Here is a 25,623-nt window from a genome sequence, read left to right on the forward strand (position 1 = left end):
CAATAAGCTGTTCTCTGATTGGATGGTCGTCGTAGACTAGCCAATGAGATTGAGCGTAGGTTTCATAAGACGGAAGTGACGTTTCAACATGGCGGGTCTTGTGTTGTTTGGGTGCAAATGCTAGCAGGCTAAACAAAGAAATGTCTGGAAAAATGAATTAAGATGAATTGATTTGCTATTAATCGGCCTTCAGTAGATGGCGTGTCATATGTTTTACGTCAATGCCTTGTGTATATCATCACGTCTCGATCATATTTTGTAATATGGACGAGTTTAGGGGGGAGTTCGCTAATTGTAGCATTAACAAAATCAAAGCATCATAAAAAATAATTTCAAAAAATATTAATTTACAATATTGATACGATGCTGGGATATCTCTCATCAAGACAGGCTGGCTTGGATGATCCTCTGAGATTAAGGCGCGCAGAATCAACAAGAAGGTACCTCAGTTTCTTTTCTTGTGCTTGATGTGTGTGCGATGTCTGTCTGTAGACAACGATCCCCAATTCCACGATTTTGCAGCTGCTTTTCTGTTTATTCTCCTGTTTATTTCCTCACAGGGTCCTGAGCCTACAGCTGAATCCGGACAGAGATGTAGACCGAATCCATGGAAATGGCATCAATTCCATTGACATTGATGCGGTAGAGGGCCGATAGTAAGTCTGTTTTTAACCTCTTAACCCCCACCTTAACCCAGCGCATTTTCTCCAGTTCAGCTTTACCCAAATCTAAAAGGTTCTCAACTGGAGCTTCCAGCCTATAGGCCAATGTAATGCCTTATTCAAAAGCTACAAATGGATCTTTTCCCTTGTGTTGCTGTTTTTGTCACTCTTTTGTTGATCTGTTGTTGCTCTTGTGTAGGGCTGCAACTAACGATTATTTTGGTAATCGATTAATCTACCGATTATTTTTACGATTAATCGATTAATCGCTTGGCTGTGAAAGGTGCATGGAAATTGTATTTCTTCATTTTTTTTATCACATAAGCTAAAGTGACGGAGCTTGAGGACATGTTGATGGGGTAAACTTAAAGTAAACGTTTGTAGGAGGCTCTTTGTGCTAATTCTGCTTTCTGATTGGATGAGACAAAGACAGATATTTATGAAATGTATAATGTACAAAACACAACAGACCCTAAATTTAAAAACAAAGTAGGTTTTCATCCAAAATACATAATTGTTATGTCTTTTTTGCTCAATTTTAGTCTGTGTTTGCTAGAAAACGATTAATCGATTACTGAAGTAGTTGACAACTATTTTAGTAATCGATTAGTTGCCGATTAATCGATTAGTTGTTTCAGCCCTACTCTTGTGTCACTTTTTACATCACTTTTTTGTCCGTTTTTTGTTGCTCTTTTGTTGCTCGTTTTGAGGTTTTTGTGTTGGTCTTTTTGGGCTATTTTGTAACTTTTTAATCACATTTTGGTCACTATTTTGTTGCTTTTTCATCACTTTTTTGTTCCTTCTTTCGTAACTTTTTCATAATTTTTTGTCACATTTTGCTCACTCTTCTGTTGCTTTTTCATCACTTTTTTTGTTCCTTTTTCATCACTTTTTTGTCACATTTTTGTCACTCCTTTTGTTGCTATTTTGTTGTCAGTTGCATCACTTTTTATTCCCTATTTTGTGTGGCATTTACAGTAGAAAATGGAAATACGTAAATATTAAATCCCAATTATTCCCCATCTTAGAAATTATTGAATGGAGATGTTACTGCACATATATGTATGTATATTTTCCAAAACAAATCTAAAAACTAGAGCTTCATGAACAAGCTACAAAACGGTAACAAAAGGTTTACTTTTACACAGCTTGTTCTGATTTATGTGTTTTTTACAGCATGTTGTCTGGAGGCGCTGATGGTGTGATTGTCATCTACGACCTGGAAAACTTCACTGGAAAACCACAGTACACCTGCAAGGCTGTTTGTACTGTAGGAAGGTCATTTTCCTTCGCTCCTTTTATCCAAACATGTTATTGTACAATCTCACTCTGACCACTAGGGGGTAGCCATGCATTGAGATTATGTTATACTAGGACGGTTGTCATTATAAGTTTACTTTGGACGGCTTGTTTTCTTATTAGATTGTTATTACTGGTATTGCTAAATTGCTGATGATGTCACAGCAGTTCATACCTATAGGGTTTACCTTGACATGGGGATTAGGTTACAATTACAGTTGATTTTGAGGTGTTGTGGTTGAAGGTCGATAAACATAGTGAGAAAATTGACTTTGTGTGTATAAATACTGTGGCTTTTTCCTACCTACTCTTTATTCATTCAATTCAATTAGCTTTATTGTTAATTATACAACATAAAACAACATCCTCACTACATTTTGTTTCTCATTGATGCAAAAAGAGTTAACACAGTATCACACAATATCAGATTGTATCCAATAGGGAGCAGCAGAGGAATGCGTGGGGAGGGTTGACAATACTGATACGGACTCCTGTGCCCTCTCCTTCAGGTCAAGTCGGTATGTGCACAAGTTCAGCGTGGAGACGGTCCAGTGGTATCCATATGACACAGGGATGTTTGTCTCCAGCTCGTTCGACAAGACCATGAAGATCTGGGACACTGAGACACTTAAGGTGGCACAAACAGCAAGCAATCATATTAGTTTTAGTATCAAAACAATCCCATTCACACTGCATCACAAATTAGCCTCCCTTTGTCCGGCTAACTTTCCCTCAGCTGCTTCATGCTTTCTACCCTTCTATGCCGCTTGGTCCCATATGGCAGGCTGTGTGATGCTAGAGTTACACTGGCATCACAGTTACCTCAAAAGGTCACTCAAAGGACAGAGGACTACCCACTTGCCCTCTTATAGCATTGGTCAGCTTTTCCATTAAGCCAAAACATCGCATGCTTATACTGAATATTGCATATCACCGTGTCATATTGATGCTTATTTTTAAGATTCTTTTGGCCCGTGGGATCTATTAGACAGGACAGTTTTGCAGCATGCTATTGCTAGATGCAGCTAATCAAGGTTGGGTCAGAATCTAACACCTAAAGTAGTGTAATAAAATAAAACCGGCCACTGCTGGAGCCAAGTGATTGTATTTTAGTTTATGAAATGCTGTTATAACATATTTGTATTGCATAAGTTGCAATGATCAGATACCTTTATGTGAGTTGTTTATATGAATTTAAAATATGCGGTCCCAATGATAGTGTAAAAAATCCAGTGATCCTTGTTAAATGTTTTTCAATTAGTTTAATAATAGATATAACTGATAATTAATCTGTAACATCATGACAAGAAAAGATAAAACTTTATTGATCTCACACTGGTGGTAAGAGGACCATTTACCTTTCATTCAGAGAAAACAACTTTAAGAAAGTCTCTTGGTATCGGTTAATATCGGATGACTTTGCAGCCTGCTTCTGTAAACGTTTAATTTCATCAGTAATCTTCATATAAAGATTATATGATTATCGTTTCTAACCATTTTAGCTGAATCCTACACTTTTATTTACACTGTCTGATAGGTTAAGGTTAAGGTATACTTTATTGATCCTCACTGGGAAATTCGTTCTCTACATTTGACCCATACTTCAATGCCGCAGTAGCCAGGCACCCAGGGACCCAGGCTAATGGTCAGGAACACCTGGCTGGAGGATTTACCTATTGTACTTGTTTTTAGTGGTAGCGGAAACCAGAGTAGCCGGAAGAAACCTATGCAGACACAGGGAGAACACATAAACTCCACACGGATCAAACCTCAGGACCTTCTAACTGTAAAGCACAAGCACCAACCGCTACAATTTAAAAAAAATAATATTATTATGATTATTATTTTTAGATGGCTGTATCTACATCAGGATCTGATTCAAAAGTATAGTAGTATACATGTACATTTTCTATTAGTTGCTTATAAAATCATCATTAAATGTAACAGAGCAAACTTAAAGAACCACTTCATGGTAGCAAGTAACAAAGTCTGCTAAATAGTGTGTCTTCAAAAAACTGTGTAGTTAAGACAACTACAAACATGTTCTGAAATGCATATGATTCTTGTAGAGTTTGGTTTTCAGTTCATAGTTCAGCCCTTTCTCTAGTAATGCCATGGACATGTGCACTCGGAACTCAATTGTTAAAACTTTAAAACATAAATTGTTAATCTAAAAATCGAATGTTTGTGCACAGTCTTCTGCTTTGAAGTTCTTACTGCATGTGCGTAGTCGTCTGTCTTAAACAAAGGCTCCAGTGTTGAGAGCGTTGGCTGGCACTCGCTGACAGAGCGAGCACAGTGCAGAGGGGACAGAGGTTGTTTATGTTTCAAGAATTACAACAGTCTCTGTGGTTTGTGAGAGCGAGCTTTCCCCGTGTGCCTGTTGTCATTTTAGCAGTTCGACTATTCCAGGAATACCAGTTGACCTGTGCTCTATCATAGCTAGCTGAGTATACATGCTATACCAATGACATCATGCATAGTTCCGGCCGCCATTTTGAATACCGAAGTAGAATTATGCAGTACTACAACATGTAACAATATTTCTGCTGAGGATGAACATGACAGACAACTGACTGACAGTGGCATTTTTATGTACTCTTAGTCATTGCTCAAGAAGATAACAGTTAAAACACGGCCCCAGAGACGACAGACGTAGCAGCTCTGTCGGTCGAGCGACAGCAGGATTTACATAAGATCAGCTTCACTCATCAAAGAGCAAACAGAAAACCTTTCTCTGTGAGTCAGAGTCAGTGTTTAAGCTGCTCAAGACATTAGCATGCTACCGTTGACACTATTGACAGTTGATTCATATCTATTAACACTGAGGAAATACTACAGCAACAGCTCAGCTCTGACCTCTGTCACATGTTGTATCCAAGGCTAGATGTTTTGAATGTGGTTAAGGGCTTGGAGGGGCTTATCGTGTTGAAGCTAGATGCTAACCTGTAGCATGCTAACGTCTTGAGCAGCTTAAACGCTGACTCACTGGTTTCTTCACATAAACGTGCGTCTCTGGGGCCGTGTTTTTATTGTTATCTTCTTGAGCAATGATTACGAGTACATAAAAATGACACTGTCAATCAGTTGTCTTTCATTTTCATTGTGAGTAGAGATATTGTTACATGTTGTGGTACTGCATAATTCTACTTCAAAATGGCCACCATAACAACAAAAGTCACACGAGTGAAAGGCATTTATGATTGTTAAGTTAATAGTGACTGTGTACTTGAAGGGTACGAATCCTAACTTTAAACATTGGTAAAGCAACATTGATTAAAAAAACCTACTTCACCAAAGAGCGGCAAAGATACAACTTAACCTCTTAACCCCGCCTTAACCGAGCACATTTTCTACAGTTAGACTTTACCCAGATCTAAAAGCTTCTTGAAAAAAGCGGCAAAATAGCGACAAAAACACAACAAAACAGGCGACAAAAGAGTGATGAAAAGCGACAAAAAGCGACAAAAATCTATAAACCGTGACGAAAAACAACAAAAAATACAACAAAAAGCTACAACGCAAGGAAAAATCTTTCATCAGATTTGTAGGTCTTGGCTTTCAAATGAGGCGTTTGGCATATAGGCTGTGAGTTCCAGTCGAGAAGTTTGGGTAAAGTTGAGCTGGAGTAAATGTGCTCGAATGAGGCGGGGATTATGAACGTCGGCTCAGAAGATTATTTCAAAGTAAAAATCTCTTAAAATCTCAAAAGGCTTTTTTCCCCTCACACTCTAAGAACAATATCTACCTTTACAGTGTTTCAGTGTTGTATTTATAACATTTGGACATTTACATAAAGATTTGAGAGTAAAGTTGAGTTGATACTTATTTAATTAAGCCTTTTGATCTGATTTATGGAGTTTCGATATAAATCAAATGTCATATTTCTATATTTCCATACAAAAACATTAAATAAGTAAAACTTATTAATTCATTCATTCATTACAACAAAAGTCTTTAAAGCATATTCCTATTTTCCAATTTCCCTAATTGACCCGCTGTGTCTCGCCTTAACAAAATGATTAAAAATTTCTTTTTTTTCTTTGTGTTTCTGCAGCCTGCCGAAGTCTTTGAGTTTGAGACCAACGTGTACAGCCATCACCTGTCGCCCATCGCTCAGAAACACAGCCTTATTGCAGGTCGGCAGCTCGCATTATTTCGCCCCGTTACATTTATCACACTCTGAGCCTGAGCCTGTTGACAAATCTAACGACAGTCTGTAGAGACTAAAGCGATTTGAATGAATTAGCTTACGCCCCTAAGCTAAATGCTACATGCTAACCTTATCTCCACCTTTTTACTCCAGGTTATAGGCAGTGTTGGGGAGAATACTTGTTTGTAGTTACTATACATACAAGTATAGTAGCTACATACAGTATATTAATATGCAATATATATATTAGAATATTAAAATGTATTTTGTAACATATTCCGTTACTTTGTCTAATCAGAGTACTGTATTCTGAATACTTTGAATACCTTTAGAATACTTTCATATTGATTGTCATTGTAATTATGTATAAATATGTTGTATAATTACTAAAATGACTATGATTGTTGGAACACCTGTTATAAACTCACTTAACATTAATGATGAACTCTTCTTTAAATCGTTATTTTATTTTTAGGAGGAAAAACAGGTCAACAATAAAAGTTCTTTCTTAATAATGTTGTGCAATATGGAGCTAGAATTTAATGTTTACACAGAGCTCCCAGGATCATTCGGGTGCTCAAACCCCTCCACCACGCTACGGTGGCGGTTCCAGGAGGGGCAGTTACTACAGTTAGAATACATGTTTTCTAAATACATGTGTTTAGTTACTCCCCAACACTGGTCAGAGGGGACATGTGTGCCGAGGGGCGTCAACATTGCTGATAAGAAGGAATCCGGAAGTTGTTAAGTGACAGAGCAGGATGAGCAGGTTCTCATTCCTTCGGAGCGTGTGTGTCATCATCGGCCACACTCTTTAGAACACATGGCCTCTGTGACACACCTTTTTTTTTTTTTTTAATGGAAACATTCTACAACAATGGCGTAGCCTTTTCAGGTTGCCCTTCCCTGCCCGCATGCTCGTCAAACTGGTTGCAAGCATCCACTCAATGTTTAAAATGAATTCCAGCCTTTAAGAGATGTTGTTACTGAAAAGCAATACCAGCTTGCAAATGTATTTGTCTTTAAAATAGGGGGAAAAAATGTGTGAATATGTTTTTTTTGGTGAATTGTGTATCATGTTTGTGGGAAAATGGTGTCAGTGATCTTCCATGTTTACCACACCTTATCTGAAGAGTTGGTTCTGCTTCACAGTTTGAAATGGCCACTCCTTCCTCTTTTACTCAACCAACTGTGATCATAAAACAGCATGGACAAGATAAACATAAACGTTCCAACAAGTTTGAAGTCTATTTAAATTTAGATCTTTAGATTCAATATCAAAATGTTTCATATAACAGGGGTTCCCAAACATTTCAGCCCGGGACCCCCAAAGTTACAATCAAACAATCTGGGACCCCCGTTGTAAAAACAAATTAATAATATAGATATTATCTTGAAATCAGCTTGGGAATACGTATGGTAACACTTTATTTTACCCTTGATACATTGTACCTGCCACATTTAGTACAATGTAATCTGCTCTGTAACACTGTGTAATAACATTTACCTATGTGTTACATACACAATGGAGTAATGTGTATTAGTCGTTTGGAAGTACATAATGTAATAACACATAAGACTCTGACTCTAACCCTAACCCTAAGCTCTAACGCTAAGGGTTTTTGTCTTGTTAGATTATGTACCTCCTAATACACATTATTCCATTGTGTAAATATACTACATAGGTACAAGTTATTACACATTGTTACAGAGCACATTGCTTTGTACTAAATATAATTTGGTACAATGTACATTACGGGCCGGTAAGTCCTTGGTACTTACAGTGGTAATTCTAGATACTTATGGTGGTACTTAAAGGATACTATAGTGAGAAGTACGTCTAGAAACAGTGGTAACTCTTAGTAATGAAGGTTGTACTTCTTGTTTTCCCTAATGCTGTTTTATGTTGTTTTATAGTCACAAAATCCTAGAAATTACTTCTGTTTGTAGAAGTACCTCATTACTACCTATGAATTGCTGTTGTAGTATCCTTGAATTACCAGTAAGTACCATAGTAAATAGAAGTACAACCTTCATTACTAAGAGTTACCCCTGTATCTCTTAGTAATGAGACATACAGTGGTAACTCTGTGACTCCCTAACCCTAGCCCCAATTACTAGTAATTACCACTTTTAGTGCCACAATAAGTACCACTGTCATTACTTTTAATTACCACTGTAAGTACCATGGACTTACCGGCCCGTGATGTAAAGTGTTACCCAACATTTTATATAGACTGACCTTTGCTTAAACAATATTTAATAGTAGAGAAAATTGCCATTGATGACACCATTCCTGTTGCTATTATGGAGAAAGGACGATAGAAAATATCAGACATCCTCCATGACAAACTTTGAAACTTAATAAACTTAATAAACATGGAAGTATTTGATGATCGTAATCATATATCGGATAGGTTTAGCGTGTATCATAGCTAATATGCAGTGTGCTTGTTTACAGTGGGCTCGAAGGACCCAAAGATCCAGCTGTGTGATATGAAGTCTGGTTCAAAGATTCATGTTCTTCAAGGTTAGTGAACCACATTCATTCACCTTTACGTGTGTGTGATCAAAACTGACAAACTTGTTGTGTTCAGGACACAGAGCGGAGGTGCTGTCTGTGAGGTGGTCGCCCAGATACGAGTACATATTGGCCAGTGCCAGGTACGCAGTGTTTGATTTTGTTCTTGTTTTGTAATTGTAAGTGCTGGGTTTACTACAGAAGCTTATGAAAAAGTACAGCAGAAATAATTTCACTTTGAGGAAGAAAAAGCACAGCTATTTTGAGTCTGAGTTAATATTTGTAGGTAAAATAAAAAATAGTATCGTCGACCACTTGGAAGAGGCCAGAAGTAGAAATAGTGTGCACCTTTCGCAGCAGGTCTACTGGCACTTTGTTTACTCTAAGGAGAAAGCAATGCAGTTCTCAAAGCAGAAAGCAATGCACTCTTCTTTGTTTTCTTTGGAACTCAATAATTGGCACAATGTGAAAAGAGAAAGCAACTGACAAGCAACTACACCCATCGCACCTCTCTAAATGTTGTTACAGCCAATTAGAATTTACATATAAAATAATGTCTAAGTTTCTAATTAATTTCTAGATGCTGGAAATGTTTGACAGTGCTCTTGTGGCGAGTGCTCTGACTTTTGGTAATGTGTGTTGGCACAGGGCCATGACTGAGGCGCAAAAGAACTCTCAGGAAAGAGTTAAGATAAGATAATCAGGTATTGATGTCACGATGGAGAAATTCACTTGTTCCGTTCGGCTCTCAGGGTGTGCAAATAGACAAAAATGTGCAGATAGTTGAATAGTAAAAAGAGGTATCTTATGTACAATGAGTAAAAGCAAAAATCTTAAGAGGCAGGAATATAAATAATACAAATTAGAACAGACAAAAGTAGATTATCAAAGTCAGCATTGGCAGTGCAAAGTTTACAGTCCTAGTACAGGTTGTCGCAGTTACACGTATGACCTGAGGTGGCAGTAATGAGTATAAAGTGGGGCGACAGTGGCGCAGATGGTAGAGCGGGTCGTCTCGTGATCGGAAGGTCGGGGGTTCGAATCCCACCTCCTGAAAGTGCACATTGTCGTTGTGTCCTTGGGCAAGACACTTCACCCACATTGCCCCCAGTGTCTGCGTACATTGGTGTATGAATGAGAGAGTGAATGGGTGAGTGGATCCTTGCTGTAAAGCACTTTGAGTGCCTAATGTAGGTGGAAAAGCGCTATATAAGTTGAGACCATTTACCATTTACCAATGGTACCAAAGTGGCTAACTTGCATCTAGCCCCTTTAAGCTGCTCCCCAGTAAAAGCAGGACCAGGCACTCATTTGTGCTACAAGACGTTCTTCAAATGTGATCATTTTTTTTAAATAGCTAATATTAAAATTGACTGTTTTTACTTTTTGAAACTGTAAGGTTGATGGTGGGGGTGTGGTTTATGCTCAGGCTTGTTGCCTTTTGCAATGTCCTGGATTTGTAGTGGAGAATGTTTCCTGTATGATAATGAAATTATCTACTACTACTAGTACTACTACTACTATTACTACTACTACTACTACTACTAACTAGTTAAATATCTATAAATTACTTAAATTATTTATGAAAACATTTTGGGAGAAAAACAAAACAATGGGAAAATCTGCTCATTTCAAAAATATATTCAGAAAAAAATTGTGAAGAAAGTTTGAAAATCTTTCAACATTTTATCTCTATCTATTTATACTCTGCACATTTTAAGTAACTTACATTACCGCTAACCACAGAAAACATAAACATGAACTGATAAACGAATACGAGAATCACTGAACAGCATTGCAATATTATTTTCAATGGAAAGTTAGTTGTTATAATGTTCTGTCAGAAAAGGTTGGGGAGTATTTTCGCTTGATTTTAAACACAACATACTTATATATACTATACATTTGTTTTTCATTGATCAGTTTCTAAATAACCAGCAGCTCGAGTGGGTATTTGTATAACGAAATATAAACTACAAGGTTAGCAAGTTTCATACGTGATCAGTCCTTAGGGAGACAACGCACTCATGTTTGATATGAGCTCGTAGTTGTCTCGCCCTTTAGCCCATATCTATAATCCCTGCCAGCAGCACATGTAGGTACAGTTCCCATCTGAATTGCTCCTTTCTTTTAGGCTCGCTAATTAACCCACAGGGATTCTCTGATCCCTTCGGACGCCGACTGAGTTTCAAAACAACTGATGCAGAAGTAAACCTATAAATGAACACTATTCTATTAAAACAATCCCAATAGAAAACTGCTCTTTTGTCCGTCTCCACTCGTTCACAGCATCACTCCAGCGAGATGCTAACAGATGTGTTTTATTTAGCATGTTTATACAGCTCCTGTAACGGTATCTGTGCTGTATGGCTTAAAATAACAGGTTCTGTAATATTCTCTCCAAGTGCAGACAGTAAGGTGAAGGTGTGGGACGTGCGACGGGCCGCAGGCAGCGTGCTCACTCTGGACCAGCACAACGGGGACAAGTCGAAAGCGGCCTCGGAGGCAGGTAAGGCTGTTCCATATGTTGTTGTTCATATACACTGTTGGCTGCGTATTCACTGTGCTAGTTTGTAAACATGGTTCAGGAAGTAAAGAAACGTCTAGAGATTGATGTTATCAGATTTAGTAGATTGTTTTCCTCAAAAAGTGAGTCATTAACAGAGAGATAAATGTGATGTGGTTCAAAGATGTGCATTGAGCCGCAAGACTAATACCTATTTTTGTTGATATTGTCACCATCAGGTACTAGAAAGTTCTGTGCTTCATATTTAAGTATATTTACTTATGTGTTATTTGCATCTTTTAACCCTGAGAATATCAGCATGTTATCAGTTTGATCAGGGGCGGATCTAGAGGGGTGGCACGGGGTGGCAGCTGCCGCCCCTAGTTAAGGTCTTGCCACCCCAGCTGCCCCCCCATTGTCATGTGAAGTCTCACATATGGTCTAGAAGCTACTTTTTTGACAGGACAAAGAGTTAGAACAACTTTTGAGCTAAATAAGGTGCCAGGTGCAACTCCTGTGGCTCCAAAGATGCTGATTGTTTTTATTTTATTTTTTTATTACAAAAGTTTCAGTTTTACCTGAGTTAGACCCCCTACTTATATTATGTACAATGCTACTATTTGTGTTTATTTTTGGGGGGGCTCAGCCTGCATCTAAACAGAAAAATTGCTTTGCGATCAAGCTAAACATTTGCTATAAACATTCAACATTGTAAAATGTGTTGCCACTCAAAAATGTATCCCTGACCCTGCTGGCCACCCGTGATTTTTTTTGTAGATCCGCACCTGAGTTTGATCAATCAGAACAAATCTACTTTTTATTTTCAATTGTGTATGTATCCGTGTGAGGCTAAGCTTTTACAACTGACTAAAAGTGGACATTTTAAATACTCTTCATATCAGGCTTCTAAGTTACAAATCCATCATGCTCTATATAAAGGGATGGTGGGAGTAAAATCTTTTGTTATATGGTCATTCTTGTGTCATGGATGCAGCATTCACTGATAGCATGTTAATAATAGTTTTGTGATACATTGTGGAGAAAAAAAACCTTAGCGCTTAAGTGTGTGAGGGTCACGAGACACTGGTTATATGTTTGTTTATGTTTAGCTTGCTGAGTAGAATCCAAATCCAGTGTTTAAAAGTAGCAGAATTGGTTGTTTCTGCAGTCATGTTGTTATTGTTAGTGGGATGGAAATCCTGTCTGGTTATTCAGGTTGACACAGATTTTCTCTTGCTTTACTAGAGGAGAGGTGAACATTCTGCACAAAGTATCGGTCTTTCCTGTTCATGTTTGCCTTCAAGCCAAAGAAAAAACAAAAAGTAAACTTGTCACTAAATGTGGATTACCTCATCCGTTTGTTGTCGCTGCTGAAAATGTTCCAGTAGGGCTGGAAGATATGTTTTTTTCTTGTGTTGTTTTTTGCTTCAATTTTGTATTGTCAAATGCAAAAAGCTGATCATGAACATAGACAAGACAGATCTTTTATACAAACCTCAGCTCAAACGAAAAACTAATCATTTCCTCTTCAGTATCACAAAGTCTTCCATTGTGCTTGTCCAAAACTATGTGCTGTTCCTGCCAAAGAATTGTCTGTAAACCTGATATAATGTCCTATGACGTTTATTGAGATTGAGCAAAGTTGAGATTTGTTTTATTAAGTTGTGAAAACCATATTTTGTGTCTTGTCTATCGCCCAGCAAACACAGCTCATAATGGCCGCGTGAATGGCCTGTGCTTCACTGGAGATGGCTTGCACCTGCTCACCACCGGGACAGATGACCGAATGAGGCTATGGAACAGCGCCACAGGGGAAAACACACTCGTAAGATCTGTTACAAGAAATCTTACTTTGAAGTCCAAAATGTGTGAAGATAACCATACAGTACTTCTTGTCATTTAATAATGTAAAGCCAATGCAACAATGTGGCCCGTGCAACAGTGCAGTGTGAAAACACAGGCTTAGCCTATGTCCCTGGCAAAGGTTTACACAGGGCTCCTGTTTCAATTTCCTGCTCTGCTGCTTCCTAATGAGGTTGCTATGGCGGACATTTTTCCATCCTGGGGCTACAATGAACTCAAGGTTCTCACACTCTCTCTGATGAGAGTCTGTTTAATTGATTTGACAAGTGTCCTCTAAGTTTGAAGGCTTACTTGAAGAGTTTTCTTTATTTTAAAATCACAATCAGAATAGTTTTGTTTGCCATTGTTAGTGAACAGGTTCACAACTAGGGGTGACAGTGGCACAGTTGGTAGAGTGGGTCGTCTCATGATCGGAAGGTCGGGAGTTCGAATCACGCCTTCGGGTGGTGCCCTTGGGCAAGACACTTAACCCACCTCTGAGTCCCACACTGGTGTCTCGTACACTGGTGTATGAATGAGAGTGTGAATGGGTGAGTGGTTCCTTGCCTAATTTAGGTGGAAAAGCACTATATAATTGGAGACCATTTACCATTTTTTCCCCCTTCAATCGTGTAACATGAAACAAAAAAACATACAACACATAACTTAGATAAATAATAAACTATTAAACTTAAAACGATAAGACTAAAAGGGCATGCATAAGAAGATTAAATTTAAAATATGATAAAGACAACAATCTGAGGTGGAGCAACAGTGTGAGTGTATTTACAGATGTGCAGGTGCACATCTGTAAATACAGATATGAGTGTGGACACACCATATAGTGCAATAGAGCTGTGCAAATGGCTGGAACAGGTTATTAAGGTCATGAGTTTGATACAGAGTCTGATGGCGGAGGGGAAAAAACTGTTCATGTGGCAGGAGGTCTCGGTGTGAGTAGCCTCCTGCCTGAGGGGAGAGGGGTGAATAGTCCGTGTCCAGGGTGAGAAGTCCATAAGTATTCACACCGTTTGCTCTGACACTCAGAACTGAGCTCAGGCCCATTCATTTTCCACTGATCATCCTTGAGATGCTTCTCCAGCTCTCCTGGAGTCCACCTGTGCTAAATTAAATGGGTTGGACTTGATTTTTTTTGAATGACACACACCTCTCTGTAAGGTCCCACAGCTGACAGATGCATGTCAGAGCAGAAGCTAAGCCCTGAAGTCAAAGGAACTGTTTGTTGACTCAGAAACAGGTTTGTATCGAGCCACAGATCTGGGAAAGGTACAGAAAAACGGTTGCAGCATTGAAGGTCCCGCAGAGCACAGTGACATCCATTATTCGTAAATGGAAGATGTTCAGAACCACCAGGACTCTTCCTAGAGCTGGGCCCGTCCACGCGGAGCCATCGGGGCAGAAGGATCTTGGTCAGGGGGGTGACCAGGAACCCGATGGTCTCCAGTTTTTCTGAGGAAATGGGAGAACCTTTCAGACAGACAAGATTTGTGCAAAGTGTAGGGGTGTCAATACTTTCCGGATACACTGTAGGTGTTATTAGTTGTTATACCACGGTCAGCAATAATACTAATGCTACCTGGCGTGCATTCATTCACAGTTATACACCGGTAACAGTTAAATCACGTTCTATACGTGACTTTACAGTTTGTGGGTAAAGACACGCACGTCCACAGGTACTGAGTCAGTGTGCAGGTTCAAAAATACAGGAACAATAAAACAATGAAAGATCCACACAACTGTTAGCCACCAAGCTATATGCAGCTACATACACAGAGCTTCATTGCATGGGTCATGTGTCAGGATACATCACATGACCCATGCTCTAAGTCACATGATCTAAGTCCGGAAAATATTATATACAATGTTACCAAGTTTGAGATACAGCGAGGCAAGTCAGTAACAATCACAAAAGGATGATATTACAATATATATACATGTATACACGTATACCAATGTACAATATTTACAAATATTTACATTTATAAACATTGAAATACAGTTACCCCAGGTAGATATTCTCAAAAATGAACATGAAGTGAGTATGGGGGTAGGGCGGGGCGGGGGGAGTGAGAGTACGAGGGGAAAGTCTGCCATCGCAAGCATTGTTAAGGTTGGGCGGTCTTTTGAAAACAACTCGAGGTGGTAGGGCAAGTTTTGTAAGTTTGGATCCGATTGAATAATGTGCCACAGACACACTGGCATATTATTGTTTTCAAAAGACCGCCCAGCCTTAACCATATGCTTGTGAGGGCAGACTTTCCCCTCGTACTCTCACTTTTTACAAGACATTCCTCATGGCAATTACAGGTGCGGACATTGCACCCAATGCAATTTCACACAAAAGATAAAGACTTTAATAAACGTTACTACTAAAAAGGGAGGCCTTTTGGATAAACACCTTGGACACAATGAGTCCCAAAGGCCTTAGTGAGGAATTTGACCTTAGACCTTTCTCTGACTGGTTTCCCAATGCTGACAGGTACACTCGAGTGTCTACTTGTGTCTTTTGTTCTAACACAGTATCACTGCAGTATCCATGTTCATTTTTGAGAATATCTACCCCGGGGCAACTGTATTTCAATGTTTATAAATGTAACTATTTGTAAATATTGTACATTGGTATACATGTGTATATGTATTTTTTTCTTTTTTTTTACGGCATTTATCATTTTATTTTGCATATCGTCGTTAAAGGGTTGATAAAGTCGATTCAAAAGGACAAATATCTCTATAGAACATGAAGAAACAAACATGTTAATAATGATTCAATCTTCACAAACTTCAGCATCAAAATAGAAGCTTCACTCTGAAAAGAAGAAGAAGGGTCTGTCCTGCTTCGGTGCATAGGAAACACACAGCGGGAAGTGAAGGTCCAGATGAGGAAAAAGGAAACTCCGTAATACAACTCTTAATATTATCCTTGTGTGGTTGTTACTGACTTGCCTTTGCTTAGATGAGCCAACACACACCTGTCCCTATTGTCCAGTACAAGGACCTGTATAGCTTTGGTCGCTGTATCTCAAACATTGTATGTATTTTTTTCCGGACTTAGATCATGTGACATGTCCTGACACATGACCCATGCAATGAAGCTCTGTGTATACAGGTGTGTTTGAGCTGCTATTTGTCTGAAGAAGGTCTTTTTTGTCCGAAACGTCACTTGGTGAGCCTGCAGTAGAAAAGCTTGGGAGCTAACAGATGTGTGGCTCTTTCATTTTTTTTATTTAGCTGACTTTAACCTGCTGTAGAGCCGACTTCAAGGCTTTTTCTAAACATCTGATCACACAGAAATATTACTATTATTTACTTTGGATTTCCTCTAATGATTTTCCTTCCCCTACATGTTCCAGCCATGTCCTAATGTGTAGAATGAGCCAGACCTGTTCACCACAACTGCCTCTAAAATCCTGCACTGTCACTCAAAAAGGTGTCACTTCGGGTCCGAATTGCCGTCATGCACGAGCTTAATATAGAAGGTGCAGTTACATATATGGCCTGAGGTGGCAGTAGTGAGTATACAATGGCCAACTTGCATCCAGCCCCTTTAACTATCAAATTATTTTCCCCATACACAGTGAAGGCTTATTTTAAATATAAAAAATATCTCCGTTTCGCCAGAGAAATGGTGAGATATTTTCTTCTAATTAGGTGTAAAACAGTTTTCAGGCTTTTATCTGTTGTTGTTTCAGCAGGAGATTCAGATAAAGTAGCGTTTATTTTGCTGTGTTTATCTATGGAGCTCTCAAACTTTTTGGACCCAGAAGTAACATCACTCCACTGCAGCTTTTTCCATAGTAACGCCAAACAATTGAGCCGGAACTAGTTTCAGGTAAAACAGTGTAAAAAAAGTGAAATAACTCCTGCCCAGGACTTAAACAAAGCAAACAGGCCTAAATGAACAGTTTCAGTTTTGTGGGACCACGGTATAAGCAGATTAAACAACTTGTGCATTCTGTTCTTTTTTTTTTTAATGTATTTACCTTCAACCGAACTGAATACATAACATAAGCCATCATTGCTCAAAACATTACCAGATGATGTCCATGTTTTAATACAATTTGATGACTGAATGAAACTAATCTAATCTAGTCTCTCCTAGGTAAATTACGGTAAAGTGTGCAATGAAAGCCGTAAGAGGCTCCAGTTCTGCGTGTCCCGCGGCTGCAGCCCGGAGTTGGTGTTCGTCCCGTGTGGAAGCTCCGTGGCCATGTACGCCCTTCACACCGGGGAGCTGGTCACCACGCTGCGAGGGCACTACAACAACGTGGACTGCTGCGAGTTTCACCCCAACTACCAGGTGAGCGGGAGAAAGAGCGAGAGAGGAGGGGGGAGCGCTGGGGGCAGGGCCGGTCTCTGCACAAGCCATCACTGCCCCCATGACTCTCCCTCTGTGGCCTTTATTTGCATTTCCACCATCTGTTTGTTCAGGGATCTCAGGTGTGGGACGCTTTCGGCCCTAAATTAATTTACAGCTCCAAAATTTGCAGTCACCATGGCGGTACCAACGAGCCTGTGTAAAGATAAGCATGAAAGTCAACATTATGGAGGTTCGGTAAATGCAAATATGTAGGAGGTGAGCCAGTGTCAGTATTTGGCTAATGCTTATCTAATAGAAGATCCAAATGAAGTGACGCTGTGTAGATAAGAGGTTATAATGTACCCGCCTCTATAGCTCATCTCTCAGTCCTGGCTCTAACAGTTTGCCCAATAAATACAGACGGCATCTCTGGAATCGGCCAAAAAGGGTCATGTTTGAAAACAGTTAAGGGGGAAAACAATTTAAAGAAAAATCTAAACTTTCTCTAATTATTCAAAAAAAACTACTGTAACAAATGCTGAATTATGAATATAGTTTTCTACTAAATAAAGATGCAAAGACATGGAGAGGAGCAAAGTGGTTCAACAGCCCAGAAATACACAAAAAAACTGAGAATGCTAACATGATGCTACATGTTAGCATTGTACTAATGCTAACGCCAGCTAGCGCTTGCTATTTCGCTTCTACTGAACAATCTGCTGTGAATAAACATCCATATGGACCTGATTTAGACTTGACTTTATTTGTATGTGATAAATAACTTATTTATATTTTGCCAATGGTTAAAAAGGGTGAAAAATTGTGTTTCCCTAAAGATTGTGTTTTCCCCCTCGGCGAGGCCACGCCCCCTTCTATGACGCGATGCCATCTGTATCTATCTCACTCTAAAGCTACAGCAGCTTGATGATTTAGAACAAAACACAATATTCCACAATCCACAGACAGTAGGGAAACATGTTATTTAATTTTTTACTCAATTACAAATTTATAAGAATGGATTTTCAATTAAAACTTTTGGATCATAGCGGGACGAGACCTGAGGGAAAAAATGCAGTACAAAAACGACCGTGGAGTAACTTTCATCACATTTATACACCATGGAAGGAGAAAGAGTGAGAAGCAGTGAAGGAGCAGAGAGAAGCTGGACTGGAGAGATCACACTTCGTCAGATTTTAAATGATGGCAATAGACACATTGTTTTTTTGTTTTTTTTAAATATTCCCTGTACTGAGTAAAAAAGCACTAATGTGGTAATTCTGAAGTATGTGCTAAACTGATATAAATATATAATTTTCTGTAAATAAAGTTGAAGAGAGGTGATTTTAATACATGTCAGATAAGATCTTAGCTTCTTGTAAACTTAATAAAGCTGTTAATATAGTAGGTTATCAGAATCAGAATAGTTTTTATTGCCATTGTTTGAGAACAGAGTCACAAACTAAGTAAAAATAAGCCTTAAAACTTTAAACTACAAGGCTTTATCACATCCCTAATACACTCTAACTGCCCAATGAATAGACAATGGCCTATAAACACATTCATATCTCAAATGTCAACCGGTTTAATTCTGTAAAGAACTTCCAGAAACACATGTGTGATCCTGTAATACTAGAAATAACATGTTCTGCATTTTAGAAACCTATTCCCCGCCCTCTAAAAGCTTTTGTAGGATAGGGTGACCACCTGCACCCGGCTGTACTGCACAGCTGTTTGAACGTTTGCCCGTGTCCTGCATATCTAGATAATATCCTGCTTTTTCATTGTCATCATAATTGACAGTTCAAAACACCTGCCGTACGTAGCTGCATGTGTTATTGCTGGGTTGCAGGTTCTGTGATGATGTGATGATGTCACAGGACCCAGTGGGCGGCAGGAGCCAGTTTTTCCTATTTATAGCATTCACTTTCACAAGTCGTATCTATAAAGCAAATTTATGAATAACAAAAATGATCATTACTATCAGTCACTGGGTCCACGATCTCTGTGCAAGTCCAAAAATGTGCTCAAAAGACTAATAATTTCACCTCTATATAATATTATAGGCCTTTAGAACGCTGTGATGTAAGATAAGATAAGATAAGATAAGATAATCCTTTATTGATCTCACAAAGGAGAAATTCACTTGTTACAGTCGGCATTCAAGAAGATCACTCAGAGTTAATAAAGTGCAGCTGATACAGAGATTATTACAATATTACCTTAAATTAAATGAATTAATAAATAAAAATTATTTTATAGAATAAACTATGAATGAACTTAAAAAGGGCAGTTTTCATTGATTGAGTGTGTCCCATCATGTCCCCCCAAATCCCACCACTTTTACAACTTTTTGACGTGTTCACCCTTGTCGTAGGATTCCAGTAAATATAAATAAATATAAACATCTTTCTTTGGGCACTTTATTAAGTACAGCAACCCAGCAATATTACCTTAAATTAAATGAATTAATAAATACAAATCATTTTATAGAGTAAACTATGAATGAACTTAAAAAGGGCAGTTTTCATTGATTGTGTCCCATCATGTCACCCCAAATCCCACCACTTTTACAACTTTTTGACGTGTTCACCCTTATCGTAGGATTCGAGTAAATATAAATAAATAAAAATATCTTTCTTTGGGCACTTTATTAAGTACAACAATTAGTTAAAAGTGCATTTCTGGGTATTGGGGTAATGTGGCACAAAGTCTTACACATATTTTGTGAGGGTCTTACATTTGACTTCCTGCACCCATCTATTGTTCTCACTGACTTAAAGGGGGGTATTATGCAAAATCGACTTTTTCAAGCTTTACATCATGTTATTATGTCATTCCCTCATTAAAAACATGCCTGAAGTGTTGCCTTGGCACATTCACGTATTTTTGAGTAATCTGTAAAAACTCTGATGGCAGCCATTTTAGGGATAGGTTTGCCTGAGTCCTCCTAGGAACGCCCGCACCTCCTGGAGACGCCTCCGAGCTTTCGTCACCAGCCCAGTAACCAACCACTGCTCCTCAGCAGAACCCCCTCCCCACTGATGCCACAGACAGCGTGTGGAGGGGGCGTGTCGGAAAGGGTCAGAGGTTCTTAAAGAGACAGAGGCCTATTTCAAGACATTCACTACAGCCATTTTGAGAGAGCAATTTTATACTGCATTTACAGACCAACAGAAGGTTTCGTCATCATTGTAGTGTGCTATAGACTGGTGCTATGTGATTGAAAACAGCATAATACCCCCTTCTTAAAGAAAGATAATGAATACTTTCAGCTATATTGTTGATGCTGTTGTTTTTCATGTTGTTTAGACTTAAAGGGATATTTCAGGATTTTTGACATAGGGCCTCATTTCCTACTTATCCAGAGTGTTGCTGATTTCTGGAGAATTTTTTGTTTGTAGTTCATGCAGTTCTTATATTTGAAGAGTCGAGTGGCGCTAGGCTAGTGCTAGGCTAGTGCATTTCTATGGTATCAGCGAGCCTGCATTAAAAACAGTCTGACCCGCTCCACAGTGCACCTGAGGCAAATCACTTATAACGCCAGACTAACCATATAAATGTCTGTGTCAATAGAGTAATTTTAACCATTTTGCATTTAAAATAACTTATATTTGAGCAGCATCAGCTTCGTGGTTGTATAAGCTACGCGGCGGCGGAGTGATCTGCTAGAAAATAGTCCCTCAAAATGCGATCATTCATGTGATGCAAGGTCAGTTATATTCCAAAAATTATTCTATCGACAGACATTTATATGGTTAAGTGATTTGCCTCAGATGCACTGTAGACTGTTTTTAATGCAGGCTAGCTGATAAGATAGAAATGTGCAAGCGTTTCACTAGCCTAGCACCACGAAACTCTTCAAATATAAGAACTGCATTAATTACATTAAAAAAATATCTCCAGAAGTCAACAACACTCTGGATAACTAGGAAATGAGGCCCTATGTCAAAAATCCTGAAACATCCCTTTAAATGTTTGCCCATACCTTTGCTAAAGCATTTGCCATTCTCTGTCTCCATGTTTATTTTTTTGCCTGTTTTGGATATTTGATCAATTAGACTCTCAAAGTTGTCTCTTTGGAACATACCCGCTTTTAAGCCATTCGAGATTGTCCCATTGTCTCCTTTGTGTGTGCAGCGGAGAATGCAGTTGAACACCTTTCTCACATGGTTAAGTAGCTGTCTGCCATGGCGTTTTCTGACTCCATTAGGTCATGTTTCTGTCCCTCCCGTGGACACTTACAGCATTTTAACTCCCTTTGCTTCCTCTTGTTGTCAATCATGCCGTTTTCAGTAGTGATGTAATTCTCTTTAAGAATTTGCAATCGGGATGTGTAGAATTGTAGTCAGTAAACAAACATGACTTGTGTTTTCAGGAACTGTATAGCGGAGGTAAAGACTGCAACATTCTGGCCTGGGTTCCTGTTCTTCGTCCCCCAGAGGAAGAAGAAGAGACTGATAGCACAAATAAGGCAAGCGACACCCCCTCACACAACCCCCAACAATCTTTAACTACTTCACGGCACACTGAAAAAAACACACTTACATTTATCGTAGATGACTAGGATTGCAGACTTCACAAAAACTGAAGTGTTTGAAGGGTAATCATACAAATGTCCGAACTAATGAGAGACAAAATATTTAAAGGGATATTTCAGGATTTTTGACATAGGGCCTCATTTCCTAGTTATCCAGAGTGTTGCTGATTTCTGGAGATATTTTTTGTAATTCATGCAGTTCTTATATTTGAAGAGTTTCGTGGCGCTAGGCTAGTTCAAGGCTAGCGCATTTCTATGGTATCAGCTAGCCTGCATTAAAAACAGTCTGACCCGCTCCACAGAGCACCTGAGGCAAATCACTTATAACACCAGACTAACCATATAAATGTTTTTGTCGATAGAATAATTTTTGGAATATAACTGACCTTGCATCACATAAATGATCGCATTTTGAGGGACTATTTTCTAGCAGATCACTCCGCCGCTGCGTAGCTTATACAACCACGAAGCTGATGCTGCTCAAATATAAGGTATTTTAAATGCAAAATGGTTAAAATTACTCTATACACAGACATTTATATGGTTAGTCTGGTGTTATAAGTGATTTGCCTCAGGTGCTCTGTGGAGCGGGTCAGACTGTTTTTAATGCAGGCTAGCTGATATTGTAGAAATGCACTAGCCTTGCACTAGCCTAGCGCCACAAAACTCTTCAAATATAAGAACTGCATGAATTACAAAAAAATATCTCCAGATATCAGCAACACTCTGGATAAGTAGGAAATGAGGCCCTATGTCAAAAATTCTGTAAGCTTGCGAAGTGAGGAGAGATGGAGTAAACAATCACATTCCTCTCTTCTTTTAACCAGAAAGCCCTTCTTGGTCTGCAAAATGAGGAGAGCAGGTACAGGATTTTCAAAAGTGAACGATCAAGCCCCTCCCCCTCCCTCCTGATTGGACTTTACAGGCTGGTTCACAGGAAAAGCTCGTCTCATTGGTCAACACAGGAGGATACTAGACTAGACTAGACCAGTTTCCGAGATATGGGAAGGAGGGACTTTACAAAAAAAAAATAGAAATTCCTTACTTTACATCAAAATGCAAGACCAGGTGTTCTACAATTTAGACATTTAGACTTCCAGATTATCACTTTAAAACTTAAATAAATAAATATATGCTGGCTGGTCATGTTCTTTTAAGAAACGACAGTAATCTTGCTGAAGTATGTATTTGAGTTAAAAGTGACAAAAGATGTATGTTCACATATGATAAGATATAAAGATTGCATATTCCCTTAAAATTACTACCTTTTATCTCATTGTTGTTTATTTCTTGCATTGCAAATTACATCTATTATATTTGACATTAACATTAAACTTAGCCTGGTTAACGTCAGCCAAAATTTCACAAGATATATTTAGTCTGGAAACCACCCATTCATTTTCTCATTGGAGAGGTTTATGATTGTCAATAGCCGTTAATTATTTGGCGCTATGAATGTCTGTCATGTGCGTCTTCACGTCGCCCATAGACAATCGTATCAATTGCAACTTTACTTTTTTGTAATTGTAAAACGGTGTCCTTCTTTTCAAATTAACTATCTAAAGGTCTAAAGCTTGATCGAAAGATGGCTTTGCGTCTGCTGCTGTCATGTTGGATCCGTAATATCCAAGAATAGTGGGTCATCGTCTTGCCAGCCCTGCGTACTTTGATTGGTCCCCAAATCCAGGCGAAGATTTCGGACTTGACTTTCTGAGCAGTTCGAGATGATTTGAGCGAGCATGGGTTTTCCCAGGTTACATTAAACTAACAGTGGACATAAAAATGTTACTTCTGAAACAATGTCCACACCCAAAAAGTTTTCCAAGTGTAATTTTCACCATGAGATGGGCAATAAGGCAACAGGTGGCGTTCATGTGATGATGTCATAACGTCAGATGGAGGGCGACTCTATGGGAGAAATGCAGTTTTTGTAAGAAATCTCCAAAACGAAAATTGACAAATGTTTTTCCTCTTCAGTATTTGATCGTGATTGGATTCACAAACCTGTAATATTATTTTTTTGTCTGAAAGTCCTTTTTATTGGACAACATCATGCTCATGTTTTCGCATATTGTCACCACTTTTTGACGTTTTTTAGAGAAAACATTTGGACATTAGTTCATTTGTGCTGACAGAGGAGATAATGAACTTTGTGCCAGTTTTTGTTTCATGTGGATTCTTCCATTCTTCCATCCATTCTTCCATTTTGTCAGTTACCACAGTTACCATAGTTACCGTCAGTGGCTCCACCTCAATTTTAAACTATGAGCTCTTCAGAATGTTGTGATGCAACGTGAACGCAACCTATTGTAGCAGGGGCCCTAGATGATTAGAGATTCAGACTGCATTTAAACCAATGAGTTTGTAAATTAACAGTTGTTGCAATAGGAAAATTATTGTTCTTCATTTGCAGCAAATGGAGCATACAGAAATGAAATCAATAAATTCAATAAACTGTTACAATAATCAACGTAATCATTTTAGGCAAAAATCTATTTATTGTACTAAAATGTAACATCAAGAATCCCTCCAGGGAGGGCCCCCTGACCCCCTCTAAGGCCACAGTGCACACGTCGCTCCCAGTGGTGCAAAGGGCTGCTCAGGGAGTTTGAGTGTTTGCTCAGACACATGAAAAAGTAGAGAGAACCTCACTCGCCACTGGACTGGTATTTTGATTATGACATGGCGGTGTTACATGCCACATAGCAGTTTCACATACAAACCCAGGAACACTCTTGGCGCTTCTATTAAACCGCTGAGCTGCATTCTGTTAATGCTTATTCTATTACTACCTGTCCAGTCACATAGTTTTGAGGTCATATTTGAGATACACCGGAAGTTGTCATATATGGATGTTTTGCTCAGACAAACAATGAAAGGGGGAATTGATTAATTTAAAATAGTTTGTAATTACAAAACGTATTCTTACTTTCCTAATGTATCGTCACAGGGATGAGTTTGTAAGCATACTTCTCGAATTTCAGGACATAATGATGTAAATAACAATTAGCCTTTATTCACAAAGACTTTATAATTAGATGCACAGAAAATGTCTACTTTTACATTACCAAAAGGACAAAACAAATTTTATTCTAGGAAGGAGAAGTTACCAAAACAGCACCATCTGCATAACCATACACATCATATCTGGGGTGTCAATAACAGCACTTTCTGTTGTTACATGGCGTTACCCTAATGCCATGTAACAACAGAAAGTGCTTATTATATGTGCTTTGTTGTTAATGTTATAACTACTGGCGATTTAATCAAGCCGGATGTCTCATTTTTGCACAGACTGCTGCTGGGCCGACGTCACTAAACCCTGCCTTTCAGGACGCATGGAGCAGCGACGAAGACTAATGCGTGACTCACTTCACTCTGTAAACAACACAGACAAAGGGACATCCTCAAAGATAATTATGGCACCGCCTTAAAATTTATACAGTTGTCCGATTTTGTTTCATTTTTTTAACCTGCATTTGATCAAGTTATGTTATTTCAAACTTTGTATTGGAATTAAACATGAAGCTTTACCTTAGTACTGTACTGTGTTGAAATGTATGCTGTAATTATGTAAACTGGTTCCCATTAGAGATTTTCTCAGCAGTGAAAGTGAGAGTCGTCACACTGTCCACAAGGGAGATCCCCGCCTTCATGAAAAACGACCATGCTGTTAACATTCCCAAGAGAATTTGCATTTGTTTTCAACCTCAAAGCTGTCAGCATCAGTGAAACCAGCAGAGAATGGTAGTGAAACCCGACTTGGTTGCACACAGTAGCTTTTT

At 38.8% G+C, this 25,623-nt stretch overlaps 1 protein-coding gene across 1 annotated transcript; it reads left to right on the top strand.

The window, feature by feature from the left end:
- Window positions 1–82: 82 nt before the first annotated feature.
- ercc8 (excision repair cross-complementation group 8) lies at window positions 83–25,347 on the top strand. The gene is made up of 12 exons (XM_079552736.1): window positions 83–440; window positions 561–656; window positions 1,839–1,940; window positions 2,471–2,594; window positions 6,019–6,100; window positions 8,576–8,644; window positions 8,712–8,778; window positions 11,041–11,144; window positions 12,842–12,966; window positions 17,104–17,301; window positions 21,677–21,772; window positions 25,133–25,347. The coding sequence occupies exons 1-12, from the start codon at window positions 364–366 to the stop codon at window positions 25,196–25,198; spliced, it is 1,206 nt and encodes a 401-aa protein (XP_079408862.1). The 5' UTR covers window positions 83–363; the 3' UTR covers window positions 25,199–25,347.
- Window positions 25,348–25,623: the final 276 nt, after the last annotated feature.

The sequence above is a fragment of the Gobius niger genome (genome assembly GCF_951799975.1).
Source record: "Gobius niger genome assembly, chromosome: 1".
NCBI classification, from domain to species: domain Eukaryota; kingdom Metazoa; phylum Chordata; class Actinopteri; order Gobiiformes; family Gobiidae; genus Gobius; species Gobius niger.

Excerpts from the sequence above, each read along its gene's own strand:
- ercc8 (XM_079552736.1), top strand. The coding sequence starts at position 364 with ATGCTGGGATATCTCTCATCAAGACAGGCTGGCTTGGATGATCCTCTG. Across the intron at positions 8,645-8,711 it reads AAAGATTCATGTTCTTCAAG|GACACAGAGCGGAGGTGCTG; the intron begins GTTAGTGAACCA and ends TGTTGTGTTCAG. Across the intron at positions 21,773-25,132 it reads AGACTGATAGCACAAATAAG|ACTGCTGCTGGGCCGACGTC; the intron begins GCAAGCGACACC and ends ATTTTTGCACAG.